Below are 19,840 nucleotides of genomic sequence, written 5' to 3'. Positions count from 1 at the left end.
ATTGAAAACAGTAACCATGATCTAAGTAATAGGAAAAAATATTTTCATATTAACTGATTTTCTCTGTATATTGAAAAATGGCCGGTAGGACTGGACAGGCCACAACTTCTGACAAGTATACTTGGGGAAATGTTTTATGAATAGCTGAAGTCGGACTTCGCGAAGTTTTAATAGAGGCTTGGGACAGAGTGATCTTTAGTTCCCAGTGTTTAAAATCATTTTTTAAACAGACATTCTTTCATTTTGATTGGTGTGAAAGAAATGTCCCCAAAAGTCAGTAAAACGATCATGATAGTGAACTTGTTTATATTAATTCATATATCAAAGTGGTATTAACTTAAATAGATATAATACAAAAGAAAATTAATTCAGATACATTTGGCCTAATTCAAATTACAAAAAAATGGATAAACAAATCATAATTGTCGTTGCAGTCAATACAATTATTGTTCTGGGACACAAATGTTTTCATGTCACTGTCTTAAGACACACATCACACTTATAGAACAGTGCTGCTGCGCCTTCCACTCTTGAGCAGTTTTCGTGGGCCAATCCTTTACACTCAACATTGTATCCAATCTTCATCAAAACTTTCCCTACACAAAATACAGTTGGTTTCTTTTGTTTCTTATACTGTACATTAACTTGCCGACATTGAGGGATCTTCGAAGTCAAGAGTTTTTTTTAACATTTAGGCCTAGGCCTAAGAGTTGTCCTTGTTTCCTTTGCTACTTTCTCATCATGTTTGGCTTGCAACTGTTGTTTGAATGGACTTTAAGTAAGAATCTCGCTTCTCTGTGCTTTCAGTTTTCGGCCTTCAAGTCTTCTTTTGCTGGCATTGGGCAACAATGGAATCTTCTGGAGAATGGATGTAGGCCTACTGTCACATGGAACTGGCCTGGGATTCTCATTTGCAAATGTTTGAGATAGCAAAGTCTGAATTTCAGGTTTTCTACCCTCATCAGGATGTTGCATTTCTGTCATTCGAGATGGCAGGAAATCTAGATGGGAGAAGATCTCAGAGTCAAAAAGACTGATGCCTGCACAAGAGAATCCTTTTTGAGCAATAATCACTTTCCCAGACTTTTTTTAAACCACTCCAACTAGCGACACTCTTCCAGTTTGTCATTCATTTTTTTTTTTTTTTTTTCATATATTTGGTTCTGATTTATCCTGTTAGCACTGAGAATTCTCGAGGCAAGAAAAGAGTAGCTGGAGATTCTAAAAAAAATAAGACAACTTGTGGCTTATTAAAGCCCACTGCCCGCATGATACTGGTGAATTCTGGCGTCTGCAATGCCAGCTCGGGGTGTCTATTCTATTCATAAAATCATAATAGAAATTCTTTCCAGCTACTTTATTGTCTCTATTGAACCTGTGTGGCAGCTTCAGTGCTTCTACCAAATCAAACACCAACTTCAAAACTTCTTTCCCAGTTAGAGGCATGATTTTTTTTTTTTTTTTTTTTTTTTTTTACCTTGGGGATTTAGTGAAGTGAAATTTTTAATGGCAGGCAGAGTAACTATCTCATGCCCCCATGTTTTAGATTGCTACCAGTGCACTTCATTAGAATTATGAGCATGCCATTCAACTATTTGATGTGAGCAATTAATTGCTCCTCATAAGTGTCGCTGAAAGTTGTTCAGATTTTCCTAATTTTGGCAGAATCTGAATTTCTCCACCTTTATTTTTGCAATTCTGTTCTGCAAAGTATTCTTTGGAACACTGAAAATTCTAGCTGCTTCCCTGACACTCATTTCGTCTAATAACATGCTATTCACAGCCTGTTTCATATTTCCTTCTCACCAAGACCTCTTTTTGTTCCCGTTAGAGTTGAGTTTCGGCATATTTTACATGAAATCTGCAACACAGAAAATAAACTACTTTACTGTCCGGTCATAGTCCTGCACCGTGGAGTTGCGGTCTAAGGCATCTCGCCTAGGACTTGCATTACGGAATGCGCACTGGTTCGAGTCCTCATTGGGGAAGAAATTTTCCCATGAAATTTCGGCCAGAGTATGGGACTGGTGCCCACCCAGCATCGCGATGCACTTGGGGAGCTACGATAGCAAAATTCCGGTTTCGCACAAACCAGCTATAACAGCTGGGAGGGATCATCATGCTAACCACACGATACCTCCGTACTGGTTGGATGATCGCCCACCTCTGCTTCAGCATGTAGACGTGAGGCCAGCAGCCAGCTGTTCTGTCTTGGCCCTTCATGGGCTATAGTGCCAGGATTTTTTTTTTTACTGTCTGGTCATACCGTATACGCATGCTGACAGTGAAATTCCCACCATCAACTGTAAGCAATAGATTTCTAACTGAAACTCTCTGAACAGCTTATTCAGACATTGTTATGCACCCACACAGTCACAATCCACTTAATTCAATGCAGTGGACCTCCAAATGTTACTTGAGGCAGGAGTGCAGACACTTAGAAACACAATAAACTGCTTAACTACTGAATGGTTTGACATACAAACTCATACTGCCTGCCTTGGTATATGTTTGGAAGGGAGCATGAGTGGCAGTCAGGAGAGTGCTGCTACAGTACGGAATTTCCGTGTAAATACAAATGTCCAGCAGTAGAGGATGTCCAGACATACCGAACTCTTCCCTACCTGAGTTTCATAGGAGTCCAATACTGACTTGATCTCAAATGAACTGTAATGAACCAATGGGTGATATTAATAAAACTGCTTGAGAGTGAGTGAGATGTATCGAACAGTTCAGTGAGTGGTAAAGTGTCAAGTGAGCGCTTAGTCTGAATTTCACATTAATAAAATTATCCCCTCCTGGCATATCTCAATCGTGATTCTGAGTTGTAGAAGTAGCGAACAGGTTGTATGTATCACTGAGATCAGTCATCAGAAAGGAAATTCTAATAACACTGATAAACAAGTGATAGGTATTTGACATGATGTTTACTGTTTGTAATGTAGTTTTACATGCTGATTTCGAATCTAAAAACCATTTTGCGCTATCATGTGAGGATTTGAGATTATCGACGAAATTTTGTTTTTACATGGAACACGGTTCGTCGAATTTTTTTGTCGTTTTTCCAGATATTGTAGAAATTCACCAGATGTGTTGTGATACATGTGCAGCTATATAACAGCTTCCACCGGAAGACTTTTACGTTTCTTAAGAAAACATATGAACTATACTTCGATTCAAAAGTGGATAGTGGTAAGTTGTGGGACTCACAGTTAATCTGTTTGACTTGTGCATGCAACTTCTGCGGTTGGATAAGGGAGGTGAAGAACAACAGCCATCTGACATTTGGAATTCCTATGATATGGCGCGAGTCAAGCAACCACACCACAGACATTTCTTTTTGGCAAACGTCACTGAATTCTCCTACAAAACTCGTGCATCTGTAAAGTATCCAGACATTCCTTCAGTTTGTAAACCAATTCCACATGATCCCGCCACTTTTCCAATACAACAGCACTTGCAGAATACACAGTTAATGAAGAAACGCAAGAAGAAAGTCCTCTTTCATCTCCTACCAACGACTCAAACTCTGACTACTACGAACCTGAAGAAGATATTCATTTGATGAATAATACTGAACTTTGTGATCTTGTATGGGACCTAACAAAAGACCAAGCTGAACTCTCGGTTCACGTCTTAAAAAATAATTTCCTTGCACTAGGTATAACGACTTCACAGTTTCGGTACAAACACAAAGAACTTGTAAAGTTCTTTGCAATGAGTGACTATTTGCTACTGCATGGACGTTCAAGATCTTATGACCCTGGGATGGAACACAGCACTGAAGCATGGAGACTGTTCATAGACTCATCTAAGACAAGTTTGAAGGTAGTAAATAATATTATTAAACAACGGAATGCATCAATCTGCGATTTTGGAATTTGTAGAAATATTGATTGAAGTTTTAAGTATAGACTTCAGAAATAGAGCAAATAACATACCAGTAGTTAACTTCAGGCTGTCCTAGAAGCATATGCACCACTACCATACTTCAAGTACCGCCATTTCCCATAACTATGGTCCTAAACACAACTACGTTCCATGATGCAACTATTCAAAGAACATTGTAGAAGTAACATACACCATACATAGATAGCTGCAGTGACCTGACTTCAAACTATAGTACAGCAAAAATATAGATAAACGAGGTACTGCATTATGTAGTACAAAATTTGAATGGAACATAGTTGTGTTCCAGGACCATAGTTATGGGAAATGGCAGTACTACAGCATATGGAAGATTTCAAGGCTAATATGAAAGAAATGGTTAAACATTCACTTCTGCTGGTATTTCACTTCACGCTTCCCGAAATGAACAATTGTATCAGTGGATTTTAACCTCTACTTGTATGAACCCAGTTCCCAGTGAAACAACTCTGAAAAAATATCTTGCCAAATGAGCAGAGAGGAATACTTACAGGAAACTAAGTCAAAAAGTGAGAAAAAATTATGTTTTACCTAGTGGTTGATGAAACAACAGATACAAAGAATCGTAAGTTTGTGAAATTTCTTGTTGCTCCATTGGGTATTGTGCGCAAACACTCAGCTTTGTAAAAACAAAACTGTTCAACATTGCAATGTTGATGTTATAGTACATTTAGTACTCGATACAATGAATCAAAAGTGACTTGGTTGTTTTACTATCAGACAGTGCACCATACATGCTTTCTGCTGGCAGGCGACTGGCTGGAGTTGCACCTCAGCTTTTACGTTTTACCTGTTGGGCTCATGTATTGCATCTTTGTGCTGAAGAGATTAGATCTTCACTGAAAAATGCTGATGAATTCATTGCTGTCATTAGGACTGCTTTAGTGAAAACTCCTGGCAAAAGGAAGAGATAATTGGATTGCTTAAAAGGAGCAGGAAGATTTGCTCTATCTCCAGTCCCTGTGATAACTTGCTGGGGCACATGGCTATAGGCAGGAAAATATCACAGAATGAACTACAATGCAGTTATACATCATATCAATTTAGAATATGGAGAATGTCGTGCCACTGTAACAAATTTAAAATGACTGGTTGAAAATGAAGTCCTTCAACCTCAACTCAGAGCTGTAGCTGAAGTTTCTGATGGACTTAGTAAACAAATACACATTTTGGAATCCGTTAATGTTGATGGCGTCTTCTGTCCTTATTCTTCAGATGCTGCAAAATTATGGTGTTGCTGTTGCTTGTAAAAAAAAAAACTTGCAAACTACATGAATGAACGCCATCCTGCTATACACTTCTGGAAAGAAGTTCAGAATTTACATCCAACATTAATCAAGCTTGAGCAGATTTCTTCCATCCTTACTTCAGGTGAACTGAAATATTTCTCTAATGTTTACGTCCCAATGGAAGAAATATCAACATATGCTGCAATGGAACACAGAGAATATTTGTCATCTTCTTCTGCTTTATCCTTTTGGCAAAGACATTCCACTAAGATGCCTACATTAAGTAAGTGGCAATGAAGATAATTAAGATTCCTCCATCATCTGCTTCAGTTGAGAGAAGCTTTTCTACGCGAGAAGCTTTTCTATGCTCAGATGGAGTTTGATTCTAAAAGAATATATCAAACAGAAGAAAATCTAGAGGATCACCTAAAACTTGCAATTAATCAACCTCTTCAGGGTGATTCAGTTGAAGAGACAACGTGACAGAGTGACTAAAACTTTCATTCTTAAACACGTGTATAAAAGTTTTTTAATTGGTTATTTTACGATGTTTCATCAACTGCTGTTATCTAGCATATGAGTGAGATGAAGGTGATAATGCCAGCAAAATGAGTCCAGGGTCCAGCGCAGAAAGTTACCCAGATGGGTTGAGGGGAAAAACCCCAGAAAAAACCTCACCAAGTAACTTGTCCCAACCAGGATTTGAACCTGGGTCCGCTCATTTCTAGGTCAGGCATGCTAACTGTAACTCCACAGCGGTGGACTACTTGTATACGTGCTAAAATGATTCCAATACAGCATTTAAGGGTAATTAGCAAGGGACTCCCAGGTCTTTTACAAGGTATGTGACAAGGTTAATGGGTTAGTTGAGGGGATATCTAAGCGACATGAGGCCGAGGAATATAAGATAAGATTTCAATGATCTTAATTCCTCGGCCTCACCCAACAACCAAGTCACATACCTTGTAAAAGATAGGTGGTCCCTTGCTAATTATCGACTTAAGTTTATAGGTATGAGAGAAACTTTTATTCATAACATTCCTAACATTAATAAATAGATAAACAAGCTATTTATAATATTTGCGTTACATTATGCATGTTAAACACAAATGAAGATAAAGTATGATTTACGAAAAGATAAAGCATAAGGGTCATTCCATGTCAAAGGACCCTGAATGCAAAAAAATTAAAATATTTCAAAGTAATTGTAATATTCATATTTCTAGAGTAGATGAACCGTTATACCAGATAAACAGTTAATTTCATGAAAATATTAAATTATTTAATGTCTATGCATATTTGACTTTAGTATTAATAGTACTGCTGACAAAAGGAGAAATACACCTCATATGTTTCCTGCTTTGATCATCTTTGCTTGTCTTCTGATTTGTTGTTGCGTGAGAACCTTGCTGTGTAGATGTTCCACAATCTACTGTGAAACTTTGAAACAAATCAGATGAGTTTTTCAAGTACATGGGACTTAATCAAAATATTAAGATCATATGTCACACCCGCAACACAAAACATGATTTTATTTATGCCCATAAGAAAGTAATTAACTTAGCAAAGTGAAACTTTCAGAAAGTGAGGTTATCCACAAGATCTAAATTTTGACATATAACAACTTTTTTTGTAGCATGACTATTTTGCACTCAAAATTGCGTTGCGTGTGTGACATTAGCCTCATATTATCAAATGTCACACCCGCAACACAAAACATGAAAAAACAGGGAAAGACAAAAACAAGCTCTTCAAACTGATAAAATAAAGTTAAAGCTAAAGCGCAAGCAAGATAGAATAAGACAGAGACGGCATAGAGAAAACCTAAAGTAAGTACTTGAGATAAGTAATGCATCTCCAACAAGGGGTTCATATAGGAGCAACAGATCATTAGGGAAAGCAGTTTCTAAAGTGAACAGAGGTTTACCAAACAGCCTAAGGAAAAGGAAAGCAGTGGTATCGAAATTTATATTTGAGGAATTGCCGGAATTTGCAAAAAGACTGAATCTGCTACAAAAATTAGAAAAAGAAGATACCGGTACCGTAAGATTGAATGATGAAACAAAAGATAACATGGTGCAGTTTTAACTCCGTGATGACATAAGCAGGACTGAGCTAGGTAAAAAAGACAATGTCACCATAAAGAGTGTTCAAACCGGCAAAAAAGAAGTGGTACAGAAACGTACTATGATGATGACCATTGCTGAAGCCTATGAAGAGTTTGTGAAGGAATGTACAGCTGTCAAAAAAAAAAGTGGCCGCACTCGTGAACAGCGAATATTTTCAAAGTCCACTTCGGATCGCGGCGATTTTACACGATGCATGTGCTTGTACAAGCAGTTCCCGAACTATGAAAGTGTTCCATGTCTGCACCTCGTAGGCCAGCGGTAGAGTGCTTGTTTAATGATTCAAAGGTTGTGGGTTCGGGCCTTCTTCAAGTTTTCATTTTATTTTTTAATCGTTCTTTAGCGATGTAAATGCTATTCAAATTATCATTTATATTCAGTTATCATTCTTTACGGATATCACGTTATTTATATTTTGTTACCGTTCTTTAGAGATATGAATAAAATTCAAGTCATCATTTGTATTCTGTTATCGTTTTATAACGATATGAATAATTATTATTATTGTATCTCCAATGGTGGTTAGCCCTATTTTACATATGTATGTTAGGGCTATAGTTTCATACACAAAAAAAGATAAGCATAATCAGAAATAGAAAAGAAAATTAAATTAGCTTACGAAATGTAAACAAAACAAACAAACCGTAAATTAGGCATTGCGATTGCAAAATAAATATCAGGTATCAATTTGAAACATACAAAAAATTAACAACACACATAAGTAACACTTCTATAACACAAATACGCAGCCTTCCGTACCATACATCATAAATTAATACACAATAGTCACACAAACACAAACTATAATTACGACATTGCGACGACATCAAGCATCACATAACTGACTCACATACATAAAAAATCAAGCATCTGTTACAACACATACACTTCAACATAGTAACCACACTTTTAAAAGTTACAAATTTGGCTCCGAGAAGAATAAATAGGACACTGTTACTAATTACTATTCTTCTACAATTTCTTAAATATATCTGTAATAAATCTGTGAAATTCCGATATGAATAATATTCACGTTTTTTATATTGTTATCGTTCTTTAGCGATATAGATAATATTCAAGTTATCATTTATATTCTGTTTTCCCTCATTAGCATTATAAAATAATATTCAAGTTATTTATATTGTTATTGTTCTTTCGCAATATAAATAATCTGTATTTTATGTAAGTAATTATTATAACACAAATAACCATTTTTCTTTGTAAAATAGGTTATTTTATTTAGATAATGAAGTATTATATAATATCTTATATAAATTAAACAAACCGATATTTATCATTTATATCCTGTTATCGTTCTTTAGTGATACTGTATAAATAATATTCAAGTTATTTATACTGTAATCGTTCTTTAGCGATATAAATAACATAAATTTAATATTAGGTTTGGAAAAATCCAGTTGCATAATACTGGTATTAGTTTTTCTTTTTGTATTATTACATTATACTATCTTGAACCACAATAAAATGAAAAGGAGTAACGAGGAATTGAACCTGAGCCGTTGACATCTAAATTTCGACGTTCGTCTGCTGAGCTATGAGGGCAAAAGTGTGCAAACATTTTCGGAAAAATTGGCCCAATCACACTCTAAGATTTTCTGATGATTCGTAGAAGCTAGTACAGGATGCGGGGGGCAAAGGCTAATTGAGATTTCCCGGTCTCTGATCGGGTCAAACATCCTGATAGAATTAATATTTAACCCTTGCCGTGACTTTCGGTGAAGTCCGGAGGGTCCAATTAGTCAAATCCACTCTCCTCATCTCCATGCTTGGGTCCCCTGGAATTTAATAAGATGCGAAAGAGATAGTGGTGTGCGGAAAGCAACGGGATGTTACCGCATTTAGGCCTATCCTTCCCAAGAAAAACTGCAAACATGAACAAAGGAAGCTTTTAATAGAAGAAGAAGGATATTCTGCGGACCTCTGGAAAAAGAACTAAGGAAGAGACTAGTGAAGTGCTTTGTGTGGAGTGTGGTATTGTATGGGGAAGGAACGTGGACATTACGACGAAATGAAGAGAAACTAATTGAAGCATTTGAAATGTGGATGTGGTGAAGAACGGTGCGTGTGAAGTGGACAGACAGAATAAGAAATAAAATTGTGTTTGAAAAAGTGAGTGAAGAAAGAATGATGCTGAAACTGATTAGAAAGAGAAAAAGGAATTGGTTGGGTCTCTGGTTGAAAAGAATAATAGAAGACATTAGGATATGTGGATCATATGCGGAGACTAAGAGGAAGGCAGAAAATAGGAAAGATTGGAGATTGCTGGGTTTGCAATGAAAGACCTGCCCATGGACAGAACACTTATGTATGTGGGTATGTTCAGAATGCCTGGAATATAGTGTCTAAGAACAGTCGCTATTTGCAAAGACTAGTCGATTCCATGCCCACTCGACTGCAAGATGATCGAGATAAGAGGAAGATTGACTAAATATTGAATTGTGGCTTTTTGTTTTGTTTTTTGAACGCTTAATTGCTTGAATGTTTTAAGGCCGACGCCAGTAAATTTGTTTTGTTTATGCCACGAAAGATATTTTTATTGAGAATAAAATCCTTTTTCTTTCCATTTGCAGCCAAAATATCAATGATAAAGTCATGGCATAATATATTAATGAACCTGATGTTAATTACTAAAATAATCGTAAAAGAGAAAGGAGCCATTATGTATAGTTTGTCTCTCTCAAAAACATAACAAAAAAGAACATAAAAAGCACGAGGTTGTAGTCGAACGCAGGACCTCATGAATAAGAGGCCTGAACGCTACCATTACGCTATCGAATCACAGAGAGAATACTTCAATTATAACTGTAAATATCAGGCAACGTGGTCCAACAACATGTAACATCGCCTGTCTCCGAATTATAGCGAAGATACCCGAAGGGAACTTTGTTCCAGGAGAGCGGCCACTTTTTCTTTTGACAGCTGTACCAAACAGAGTGTAAAAGGTGTAACAACACTATTTACATCTGCAGAAGAAATGAATTCATTATCATCATTCCTGGATAATCGTTGGAAAAATGTACAGCCAATTCCAAGCCTGCATAAAGTTTACTTTATGTCTCCTATTAAAGAAGGTGTGGTGAATGTTTCTGTAAGCTCTCAACAAGAAGAATTAGCAACAGTCCAATTATTACATCTTGAAGAAGAAGAAGGAGAAGGAGGAGGAGGAGGAGGAGGAGAAGGAGAAGAAGAAGTCTAGATCTTCCTGCAACAACAAGGACAATACCAAACTTGAGCCAGGGGATTTTGTACGTGTATCTTTAACTGCAACGGCGGCCGGGTAGCTCAGTTGGTAGAGCAGCTGGCTACGGACTGGAAGGTCCGGGGTTCGATCCCAGGTGGTGACAGGATTTTTTCTCGTTGCCAAACTTTCAGAACGGCCCCGAGGTTCACTCAGCCTCCTATAAAATTGAGTACTGGGTTTTTCCCAGGGGTAAAAGGCGGTCAGAGCGTGGTGCCGACCACACCACCTCATTCTAGTGCCGAGGTCATGGAAAGCATGGGGCTCTACCTCCATGCCCCCCAAGTGCCTTCATGGCATGTTACGGGGATACCTTTACCTTTACCTATCTTTAACTGCAACAGGAAACAAGACGTCTTCTTTGCTATTGTGATGGAGTATAAGGAAGTGTTGGTGTTGCCAGTAAATGAGGACAAATCTTGGGGGGACTTGTCAGTGATCCTGAAGAAAGTGAAACCTCCTAATTTGCTTAATAACAGGGGTCAATTTGCCTTTAGGTGACTAAGCTTGCATTTTAGCCTACAAGAATGTTTGTAAAAATTTTTGAAATCTGTATGTGTTTTTTTTATTAATTTCAATAGCAGTGGTATTTTTTCGTTTTCCTTGTAAATAAAAAATATCTCTGTCACATTGCTGCTGATAAAAATATGTAAACTTAATATGTCTTCAAGTGTCACACACGCAACATTTTCAAATTAGAATTAACGTGGAAAGTTAATGTTCCTCAGGAACTTCTATTATATCATCTCAAAAGTATACATTTTATTTATATCACCAACAAGTTAAAATCATATTCAATAATCCAAGAGAACAGAATTGTAATAAAATTTTCACTTGCATGAGAAGGAGTTGTATCATTTTGTCACACACGCAACAAAGATTGACATTTTATTTTTGTCAAGTGTATTCTTCTTAACCAACTCAAAACTGAATTAAGTGATTGATGGTTAATATAATATATAAAAATAAAAATGTTAGCTCTTAAAACATTTAATCTACAGTGTCTTCTGTAAGTGAATCTGCTGTTAAAATGTCACACACGCAACCATGGAATGACCCATAATTAAAAAAAAAAATAAAGCATAATGTGGCTCACTCTAATTACAAGTGAATACAAACAACTTTAAGCATTTTAAATGTTGGTTGGTTGGTAGCCAGTGCTCTGGTATCATGGCAATGAAGCCATCAGCTGTCTTGCAGTCCACTATTTTTCTGTGATGTTGAGATGAACAGGCAAACCTTAGCAATTTTCCAGGTAGTACTTATCCATGATTACGTCCTTTCCACATAACACACAGAGGGAGATGCCGATTCTATATAAATAAGCTGCCAAACAATCATGCCCGGTCAGAAGGCAGAAGACATTTGAAACGAGCATGGAGAAATATGGAGCATGTGAAATGGACAGACAGAATAATAAATGAAGCTGTGCTAGAAAGAATAGGTGAAAAAAGAAATTGGCTAGATCAATGGCTAAGAAGATATCAGATGATACACATCAAGATGCGGAGACTAAGAGGAAGGCACAAAATACGAAAGATTGGATAATGCTGGGTTTCTGGTGGAATTGTCAATTTTTTTGGATTAACCACTGATAAAAGCAAATTTTGAAGTGACTTAAGGCAAACCAGAGCTTTCTGCAAGGGACAATCACGAAGTACAACCTTATTGGACCTCTTATTCGAACTACAGTATGTTCGGTTATATTCAAAGTGGAACAGAAAAATTTCTAAGATCTGATTCGATTGTAGGCAGATTGGTGGCGGATTAAGAGACTATGGAGAACGATTTTTTGCTTGTGCGCATAATACAGAAACAGTAATTCTGTAGAAACCGTCCGCTTTTCACAAATGTCACTTTTTTATTAATATCTTGCAGACATTATTGTTAACACTGATACTCGTATCGTATCTATCTTTTTTATGTATTATATAGGTTTTTAACGGTATAAGCATAATACAGACGGGTTATGACGAAACTATATGAAAAACGGATATAGTTTTGCAAGTATTAATACATAAGACTCCATATTATCATATGTTTATTGTTATTAGTCAACTGTCCGAAGACAAGTGACACCAATAAGGCATCACTCGTTAGGTAACTAAGCCAGGAGATAAGGGGGTAGGGTGATCAGTTCCTTTCCACCTCCATGCATTCATCACTGACTAGCAACATATTTCACTAATCAGAGTTTAGATGTATACAAACAATTATTGTTTTTTCTCTAACGCATATTATAGGATGTGAAATGGATATTGTATTTGCAGGTAATATATAGGCTATATATATAATAGGCTATACCGGTATGTCATTTTAATACTCAGTTTAAATCTTACCTAGCTGTCTTCATTCGTAGTGTTGAATTGTCAATGTTAAGCTTTGACATAATAACACTAATAATAACCTACACGGATAAAGTTCGTAAAATTTAATTTGAAATAATTTCGTATTACATGAATCGATTAATTTGCATCGATAGTGGCAATAAGCTACATTATCGATGGTATACTGTATCTTGTAAAAGAATTTTAAGTTCGCATTTTCAACTATGTTGTGGTCTAATTGTTAAGATGAGACTGCTAAGCAAAATGTTCCTAAATAGATTCCCGGTAATTCCACTATGGTAGGTAAAATTAAAATTTGTATGTATTGATATAAAAGTACAATGAAGGTATCAGGAAATAATAGAAAGTGAAAAAGAGAAGAAACGGGTATATAAGAGAGAAAGAAGAGTTATTCCTCACCCCTTTAGTTTCACAATCCCATAAGATGAGTTAATGTATAACTGGCATAAGTGAAAAGCGAGTGGGTCGACATTTATTACGTTTTCATAGAGTATTCAAATCGATTTGAATACGATTACCATATTGAAAATAATTCCATGAAAACGGGGATTCAAAACGATCCGAGTCTCAAGGTCGGTACACCTAAAACGTGGGATCGGGTCGACCGGATCGTATTCAAATTTGCATGAAAATTCGTATTGTGTTCAAAACGATCTCAATACGCTAAGCGCGTGATCAATCGTTGTTTGATGTGTCAGATGTTTTACTACCAGTGAGCGCAATTACGTTTGTTGAAAAGACTCTTAACACATAATAGGCCTATTTTGTATTTTCCTGGAAGGCATTAATATCATTCTTCATTAACAATCAAGATATTAAGTTTTCATGCGCCTTATTAAGAAAACTCAACAATATTTACAGCTAAGGCCTACAGAGTGACCAACATGCTAACATGTCGATGACATGTAACATGTTAACCAACGTCACTACTTCCTAAACTTCAGCTTCCGTATTAAAATCGTTTTGAAAATGTATTGATAATTGCATGAAAACAGGAATCGCAGAGACCGTATTCAATACGAAAACTGTATTCAAATCTATTTCAATACTCCATGAAAATGTAGTAATGATACACTTGTTCCGGAATTTTAAACTCTGATTTTCTCTGTATTAAATTCACTACAGTAGTGCACCACTGTCACCTTGTAAAGTGGTCACCATCGACCAATTAAGCTACTCTTAATTTCAACACTTTTAAAACGTGTTACGAACGGTCTGCCTGTCGTTCCTGAAATGGTATTGTTGTGAGTGTAAATGGACAGAAGAATGAGCGTGAAGATAAAGAGATTCGCAACTTATACTTTGGCCTATGCCCTATATAGGGTTGCCAACTTTTTTTGAAGAAAATGCGGGAAACTAAGGAAGGATTCGTCAAAATTTCACATAGAAAATTGACAAATCATTCAGTTCGGCTATTGAAAACTTTATACTTTGGCAGCTACATTTAAATTAAGAGTATTTTTGGACAGATTTTGTCTCATGTAAGTTAATAGTTGAAGTCTACTGCAGTTTGCAGTTCTGATTTGATTAGATATGTCCTGTTCCTGTTTCGAACGTCTGTCCAATTAGTACTGTTCATCACAAGAAGCAACCTTTGTGTTGTTGATAGAATGCATTAGTACTTGATACGCTTTGAGCAAAATTCGCCTGTTTTTTTTTTTTTTTTTTTTGTTTAATTTATAACATTAATATTGCTTGGTTTTAAACGGGTGAGCATTAAAACCCATTTTTGGCAAAGCATTACTTTCTACAAAGACTGCATATTTTATGGCATCTCTCAAACAAGAAAATTAATTAATAATAAAATCATCATCCACGGCAAAATCAAATGTTTAGAAAAAAAATTTTACATTATGCAAAATAAGAGAGCAAAATGCTCGAAAGAAAGAAAAATACGGGAGCCGGGAGACATAAAAATTAGGGGGAAATACGGGGGATCCCTGGAAATAGGGAGGGTTGGCAACCTAAGCTTACATAAAAATACTTAAAAAGTGTGATTTACACGAACACAAAGAAATAACCAGCACCATATATCAACTTCACACATCACACGCTGTCAAGTTCAGATGATTTGTGGATGAAGACTGAAATGCTGGATTTTCCCCGAAGACCGGAGATTTATGACTTCTCATATCACCATTCAATTCTTGGATAAACTTCAGAACACGGTTACCCAAATTCCAACCTTGTGCACACAAAATAAATTGTTGGCACTTAAAAGTGCCTTTTCGTAAGCGTGAACATGAGCATGCGACAAACACATAAATCAGTTCTTTTTAGTATTTTAAGATTAAATTGTTATGAATGAGAATACCGTATAGCAATTGGAAGTAATCGCATTTCCACTATAATGTGCAAAATTATTTTTATTAAAGAACCTATATGTTACAACAATACTAGGGATCCCAATAGTATTATGTAAGTACAATAACTTCATTTCCATCACCACAAATAAGACTGTGTTCTATTTAGTTCACTTGACAAGCGAGTGTACAATTTTACATCAATTGTATTTTATAAGTTAACAGACGCGCACCAAATTGCAATAGGCAGGGTACAAAGAAACTCTTCGTCCAAAATGTCAGATTCGTTACGCAATTTTTTTTTTTTTTTTTTTTTTAGCAGGCAACCGCGTGACCATTCAATAGTTCTTGTTTTTTGCTGACAAGAAAATAATAATCTGTTCACAACTTACAAAAACTCAAACACGCTACAAACTCGAATCCTTGACACAGAACAAGAACACCGAACTTCACATGAACATCTGGTTGTCCCAAACTTTTATTAACGGCAATCACAGCACACACTATGAATATAAAGAAAGTCGTATTCTTCAAAGAAATTGATTTTTGAGAGATCAATCCATTCACAAGATTAATATGTACAGCCTATACCCAAAATGTGAATAACTTCATTTCCATTCATACAACTGAGGTATCTTTTCTTTCACAAATGGAAATTATCTTTAGCCATTATATGATATTGACTACCACAATGATGCAAACATCGATAAAAGAACATTTACATACACGTTTAAAATTCTACACCTACACAATGGCGCCGGAACACACGGCGTCAATGGACTCAACACGCTACACTGATATACTACAAGACACGTTAATTCTCTGAAGTCACAAATTGAACTAATTATTCCCAAACCATCCTAAATAATAACTGCTAGCAACTTACCCTGTGTTGGCCGGATTCAAGATCAGTTCGCTGTCGCTTGATGAGAGGTCCTTCACCATTGAACGCCATGTTGAAACTGAATATGGAACATTTGTTAATGGAAGCGTCCTAACCGATGCAAATCTTCGCTAGATAGCAGCACTAATCCGGACACATCCGGTTATTTTCCTGGTACAGTAAAAATGCTTGTAGTGGTAGCTTTGAATTTACTTTTCCTGACATCTGTGAGCATTTGCTCCAAAATACAAGACAGCTACTGACATCTTTAATCAACTGCTTATAACATTAAATTTCATTATATCGATGAAAACCACAGATGATATGAAAACGAACAGTGAAGTATAGCCACAGTCTAAAACATATATATTAGACTGTGGTATAGCTCTGGTATAGTAGTGGTGAGATGTGAGCTATGAATGTCATAAAATGCAGCAATACCGTGCGTTTTTTAAAGCGCTTCAGTAAAGTGCTTCATGCCTTTGCTGCAGCAAAATGAGGGTCGAAAAAAACCGTAAGTAGGTCAAATGACTGCAAAATGGTGGACAATTAATATTGGCTTCTATTTCTGCCGTAATAAATTTAACCCTAAAAGAACCAAACATGTTAAATAATTTCGACTTCTGTGATAATGACATTGGATTATTATTACTAGACGATTTTGACAATAATAAACGTTGCAAAAGACCAAAACACACATTCCGCCATGATGGATCGTGCAGCAAACTCGTACAGCGAAGTTTTGATTTGCTGCTCGCTTGCTACAGCGCTGCTGCAGCGACGGTGAAGCAAATGTAATAAAAGAACGGTCTTGCTGCAGCGCTTTACGTCTTGCTTTAAAAAACGCACGGATAGATGACGGATTTAATATTCTAGTTTTGAATTATAGTGGAGATGTTCACATTTATCTTATGACTAATATAAATAGTTCAGCAAAGATGAGGACTGCATTACGCTTTTACAGAAAATAATCTATTCTGAAGGTGACAATTATTTATGATAATTACACAGAGCCTTCTTTAGTTACAAGCCGGGGCCATACTTCGGCAACACTGTAATTATCTGTCACCCGGAGGCTGACCGTGCAGTACACGTGTTTGTGCTAATGCCGATTTCCAATGTAAATTAATGTTACAATATAAGTGTGTGTCGATGGAATTATGTTTGCGGTCGTACCAAACGTTAATTGTTGATGTATTATAAACTAAATGCGTGTTGGTGATAAAAAAAAAAACAAGACAATAAATGAAAATAAAATGGTTGCAGTCTTTGGGAATTTTTACGGTTATGGATGACAAAGTAATTGACTATTCTATTAAATATTGTATAACCACATTTTTATATTCTTATTTGTGATTTGTGTGTATCAGAATTCTAGTCAAATTGTTGGGTCTCGCCTGCTATATCAATAAAGTTACGCCGTTGGTTTTCAAAATCATTGTAAACAGTTGCTTTGTGATCCCATAAATGTTGCAGTTTTGTTGGAGATTCGGAATGCCTGCTATACGTCAGAACTATCTATAATTTGTACATGCATATAATCACTTCGTTGGTGGTCAATGTTACTTATGTCCCGCCCACTATAGAGACATAGGCCAATTTTACACATATTTAGTATAACTTGTTCCTTCTTTGACAGGTTAGGTTTGGTCAGTTTAGCTTTTTGTTATAGCCTACCTTGCATATACGATTATAGCGCAACATTGGCAGTGATAAAAGTGAAATATTCGTTCAGTGGGCGTTGGATACTCTACATTCACCCACTTGGTATTTACAGGATTTAAAGTCCACAGAGTTTACGCTAATTGATACATAATGTACTTAATAGATAATGTTGCGTTTTGTTACGTATTATGTTGAAGGGATGTGTTTTCATTTTTTCATAGATTGTTTTACTTGGCTTAACTGTATTTACATCCTCATACTTTTATTATAATAGGAATGTCAATCGTTTCTTCTGTTTACATTTTATTTTAGGCCTATTTGCATAATTCACATTCTTAGCTTGTTTTCTGTAGTTATATTTATTTAAAATTATATTTTAAAAAGTTTATAACAAATAATTTAGGATAACAGTATTGTTATGGTGACTGGCCAGGTTCAAACTAAAACTGGCTTCCTGGACATCTGAAATATTTATAGAAAAGCACGACATAATCACATGAAATTAAAATGCATATGATATCCTACATCTTTCATGGCAGAGGTGAAACAACATTAAGCGGCAAAACATTGTCAATTTACTAGCCACATAATGGTTAATTGATTGGAATAGGGTACCGGTATTGCGAAAGTACGTCATTATTTTATTTATTTTTGGTACAAGTAACATTTCTTTAAGTATTTATTTATTTTCCCTTGTACCATCAATAAAAAAACAAGTATGTTTTTATTTTTTTTAAATTATAATTGTAGTTGCTACGACACATAGGCACACAGCACTTTCTAGGCATCTGAAATATTTGTAGAAAAACACGATAGATAATCGCAGAAGATAATATTAAAATATATCCTAAACCTTTCACAGATGAAACACCATTAAGTCGCAAAACATTGTCAATTTGCTAGCCACATATTTGTTAACTGAATGGAACTTAAGAATACTGCGTAGGAACTTACGTCTTTATTGCATTATTGATTTTATTATTTTCGGTGCAAGGAATATCTTTTTTATTTATTTATTTACCTTCGTACTATCAATAAAAACATGTTTTTTTTTGTAATTATTTTAAGTGGCAGCCTTTGTATGTAAGTAGCCTACTTACGCCGTATTCTGAAGTATAGCTAATTGATTGCAATAAAACACTATTTTCGAACCCGTAATAATTTACATCACTACTCTGAATCTTGATCTTACCTTTGTGCATGAAGTAATATTGAAAAAATACGCGTTACGTATAACGAAAGCAATGAGCAAACACAATATCACTCTAAAATCTCCCGCCTCCACTCTGCGTTGCCAAACCTACCCATGCCCCGGCTTGTAACTAAAGAAGGCTCTGTAATTACAACACACTACGCTGCCATCTGTGGTACTACCTTTAGAAATAGAAATTATGGAATTTCATAGTCATGTGACGAACAGCTGATAGAAAATAGTCTGTAATTGCATTGTGTTGATAAGTGAAGCATTGTAATCATTGATGGAGACTGCGTATTTGAGGTTAAAGAAGACGGCCAGTTCAGAAAATATTGTAATCTACATGTGATTATTGTGTACGAAACCAATATTATTTTCATATAATTCCTCTTATGAAATTTCCAACATTACTGAAGTCCTTTTTAGTGGGGATACCAATTGGGATCACATTTTTGGATACAGTAGGATATGTTGCGAGAGTGGAAGGTATATCAATGCAGCCTGCACTTAATCCGGACGCGCCAGAGACAGACTATGTGCTTCTAAACAGGTGGTCAGTTAGAACTTGTGAAATTTCGAGAGGAGAAGTTGTTTCATTGGTCTCCCCGAAAGATCCTCGTCAAAAAATTATCAAGAGAGTTGTCGGTGTAGAGGGTGATTTGATATCAACAATAGGATATAAACGAGCCTTCATTCGAGTACCTGAAGGACATTGCTGGGTAGAAGGAGATCATAGGGGTCATTCTATGGATTCAAATTCCTTCGGTCCTGTTTCAGTGGGTCTTGTTACAGCTAAAGCAACATACATCGTTTGGCCCCCACATCGGTGGCAAACACTGAAACCCGAAATTCCAGTTGGAAGGAAACCAGTAAATATTTCGTGACTGGCCATTTTTCATACAGTA

At 36.0% G+C, this 19,840-nt stretch overlaps 2 protein-coding genes across 4 annotated transcripts in view; one reads left to right on the top strand and one right to left on the bottom strand.

Moving 5' to 3' along the window:
- The window catches only part of sm (heterogeneous nuclear ribonucleoprotein L), a 528,618-nt gene extending 512,390 nt beyond the window's left edge, over positions 1 to 16,228 (bottom strand). For all 3 annotated transcript variants that reach the window (XM_069821469.1, XM_069821470.1, XM_069821471.1), the window contains exon 1: positions 16,079 to 16,228. In XM_069821469.1, coding sequence (XP_069677570.1) covers positions 16,079 to 16,147 — 69 coding nt within the window. In that variant the 5' untranslated portion in view covers positions 16,148 to 16,228. The remainder of the gene's footprint in view (positions 1 to 16,078) is intronic.
- Positions 16,229 to 19,327: 3,099 nt separating this feature from the next.
- Positions 19,328 to 19,819, top strand: LOC138696465 (mitochondrial inner membrane protease subunit 2). Its single transcript, XM_069821468.1, has one exon. The coding sequence runs from the start codon at positions 19,328 to 19,330 to the stop codon at positions 19,817 to 19,819; it is 492 nt and encodes a 163-aa protein (XP_069677569.1).
- The last annotated feature ends 21 nt before the right edge of the window (positions 19,820 to 19,840 follow it).

This window comes from Periplaneta americana, chromosome 3 (assembly GCF_040183065.1).
Source record: "Periplaneta americana isolate PAMFEO1 chromosome 3, P.americana_PAMFEO1_priV1, whole genome shotgun sequence".
NCBI lineage: Eukaryota > Metazoa > Arthropoda > Insecta > Blattodea > Blattidae > Periplaneta > Periplaneta americana.
This window is presented reverse-complemented; position numbering and strand designations above follow the sequence as displayed.

What these genes read in the sequence shown, in the direction of transcription:
- LOC138696465 (XM_069821468.1), top strand. Translation starts at nt 19,328, where the DNA reads ATGAAATTTCCAACATTACTGAAGTCCTTTTTAGTGGGGATACCAATT.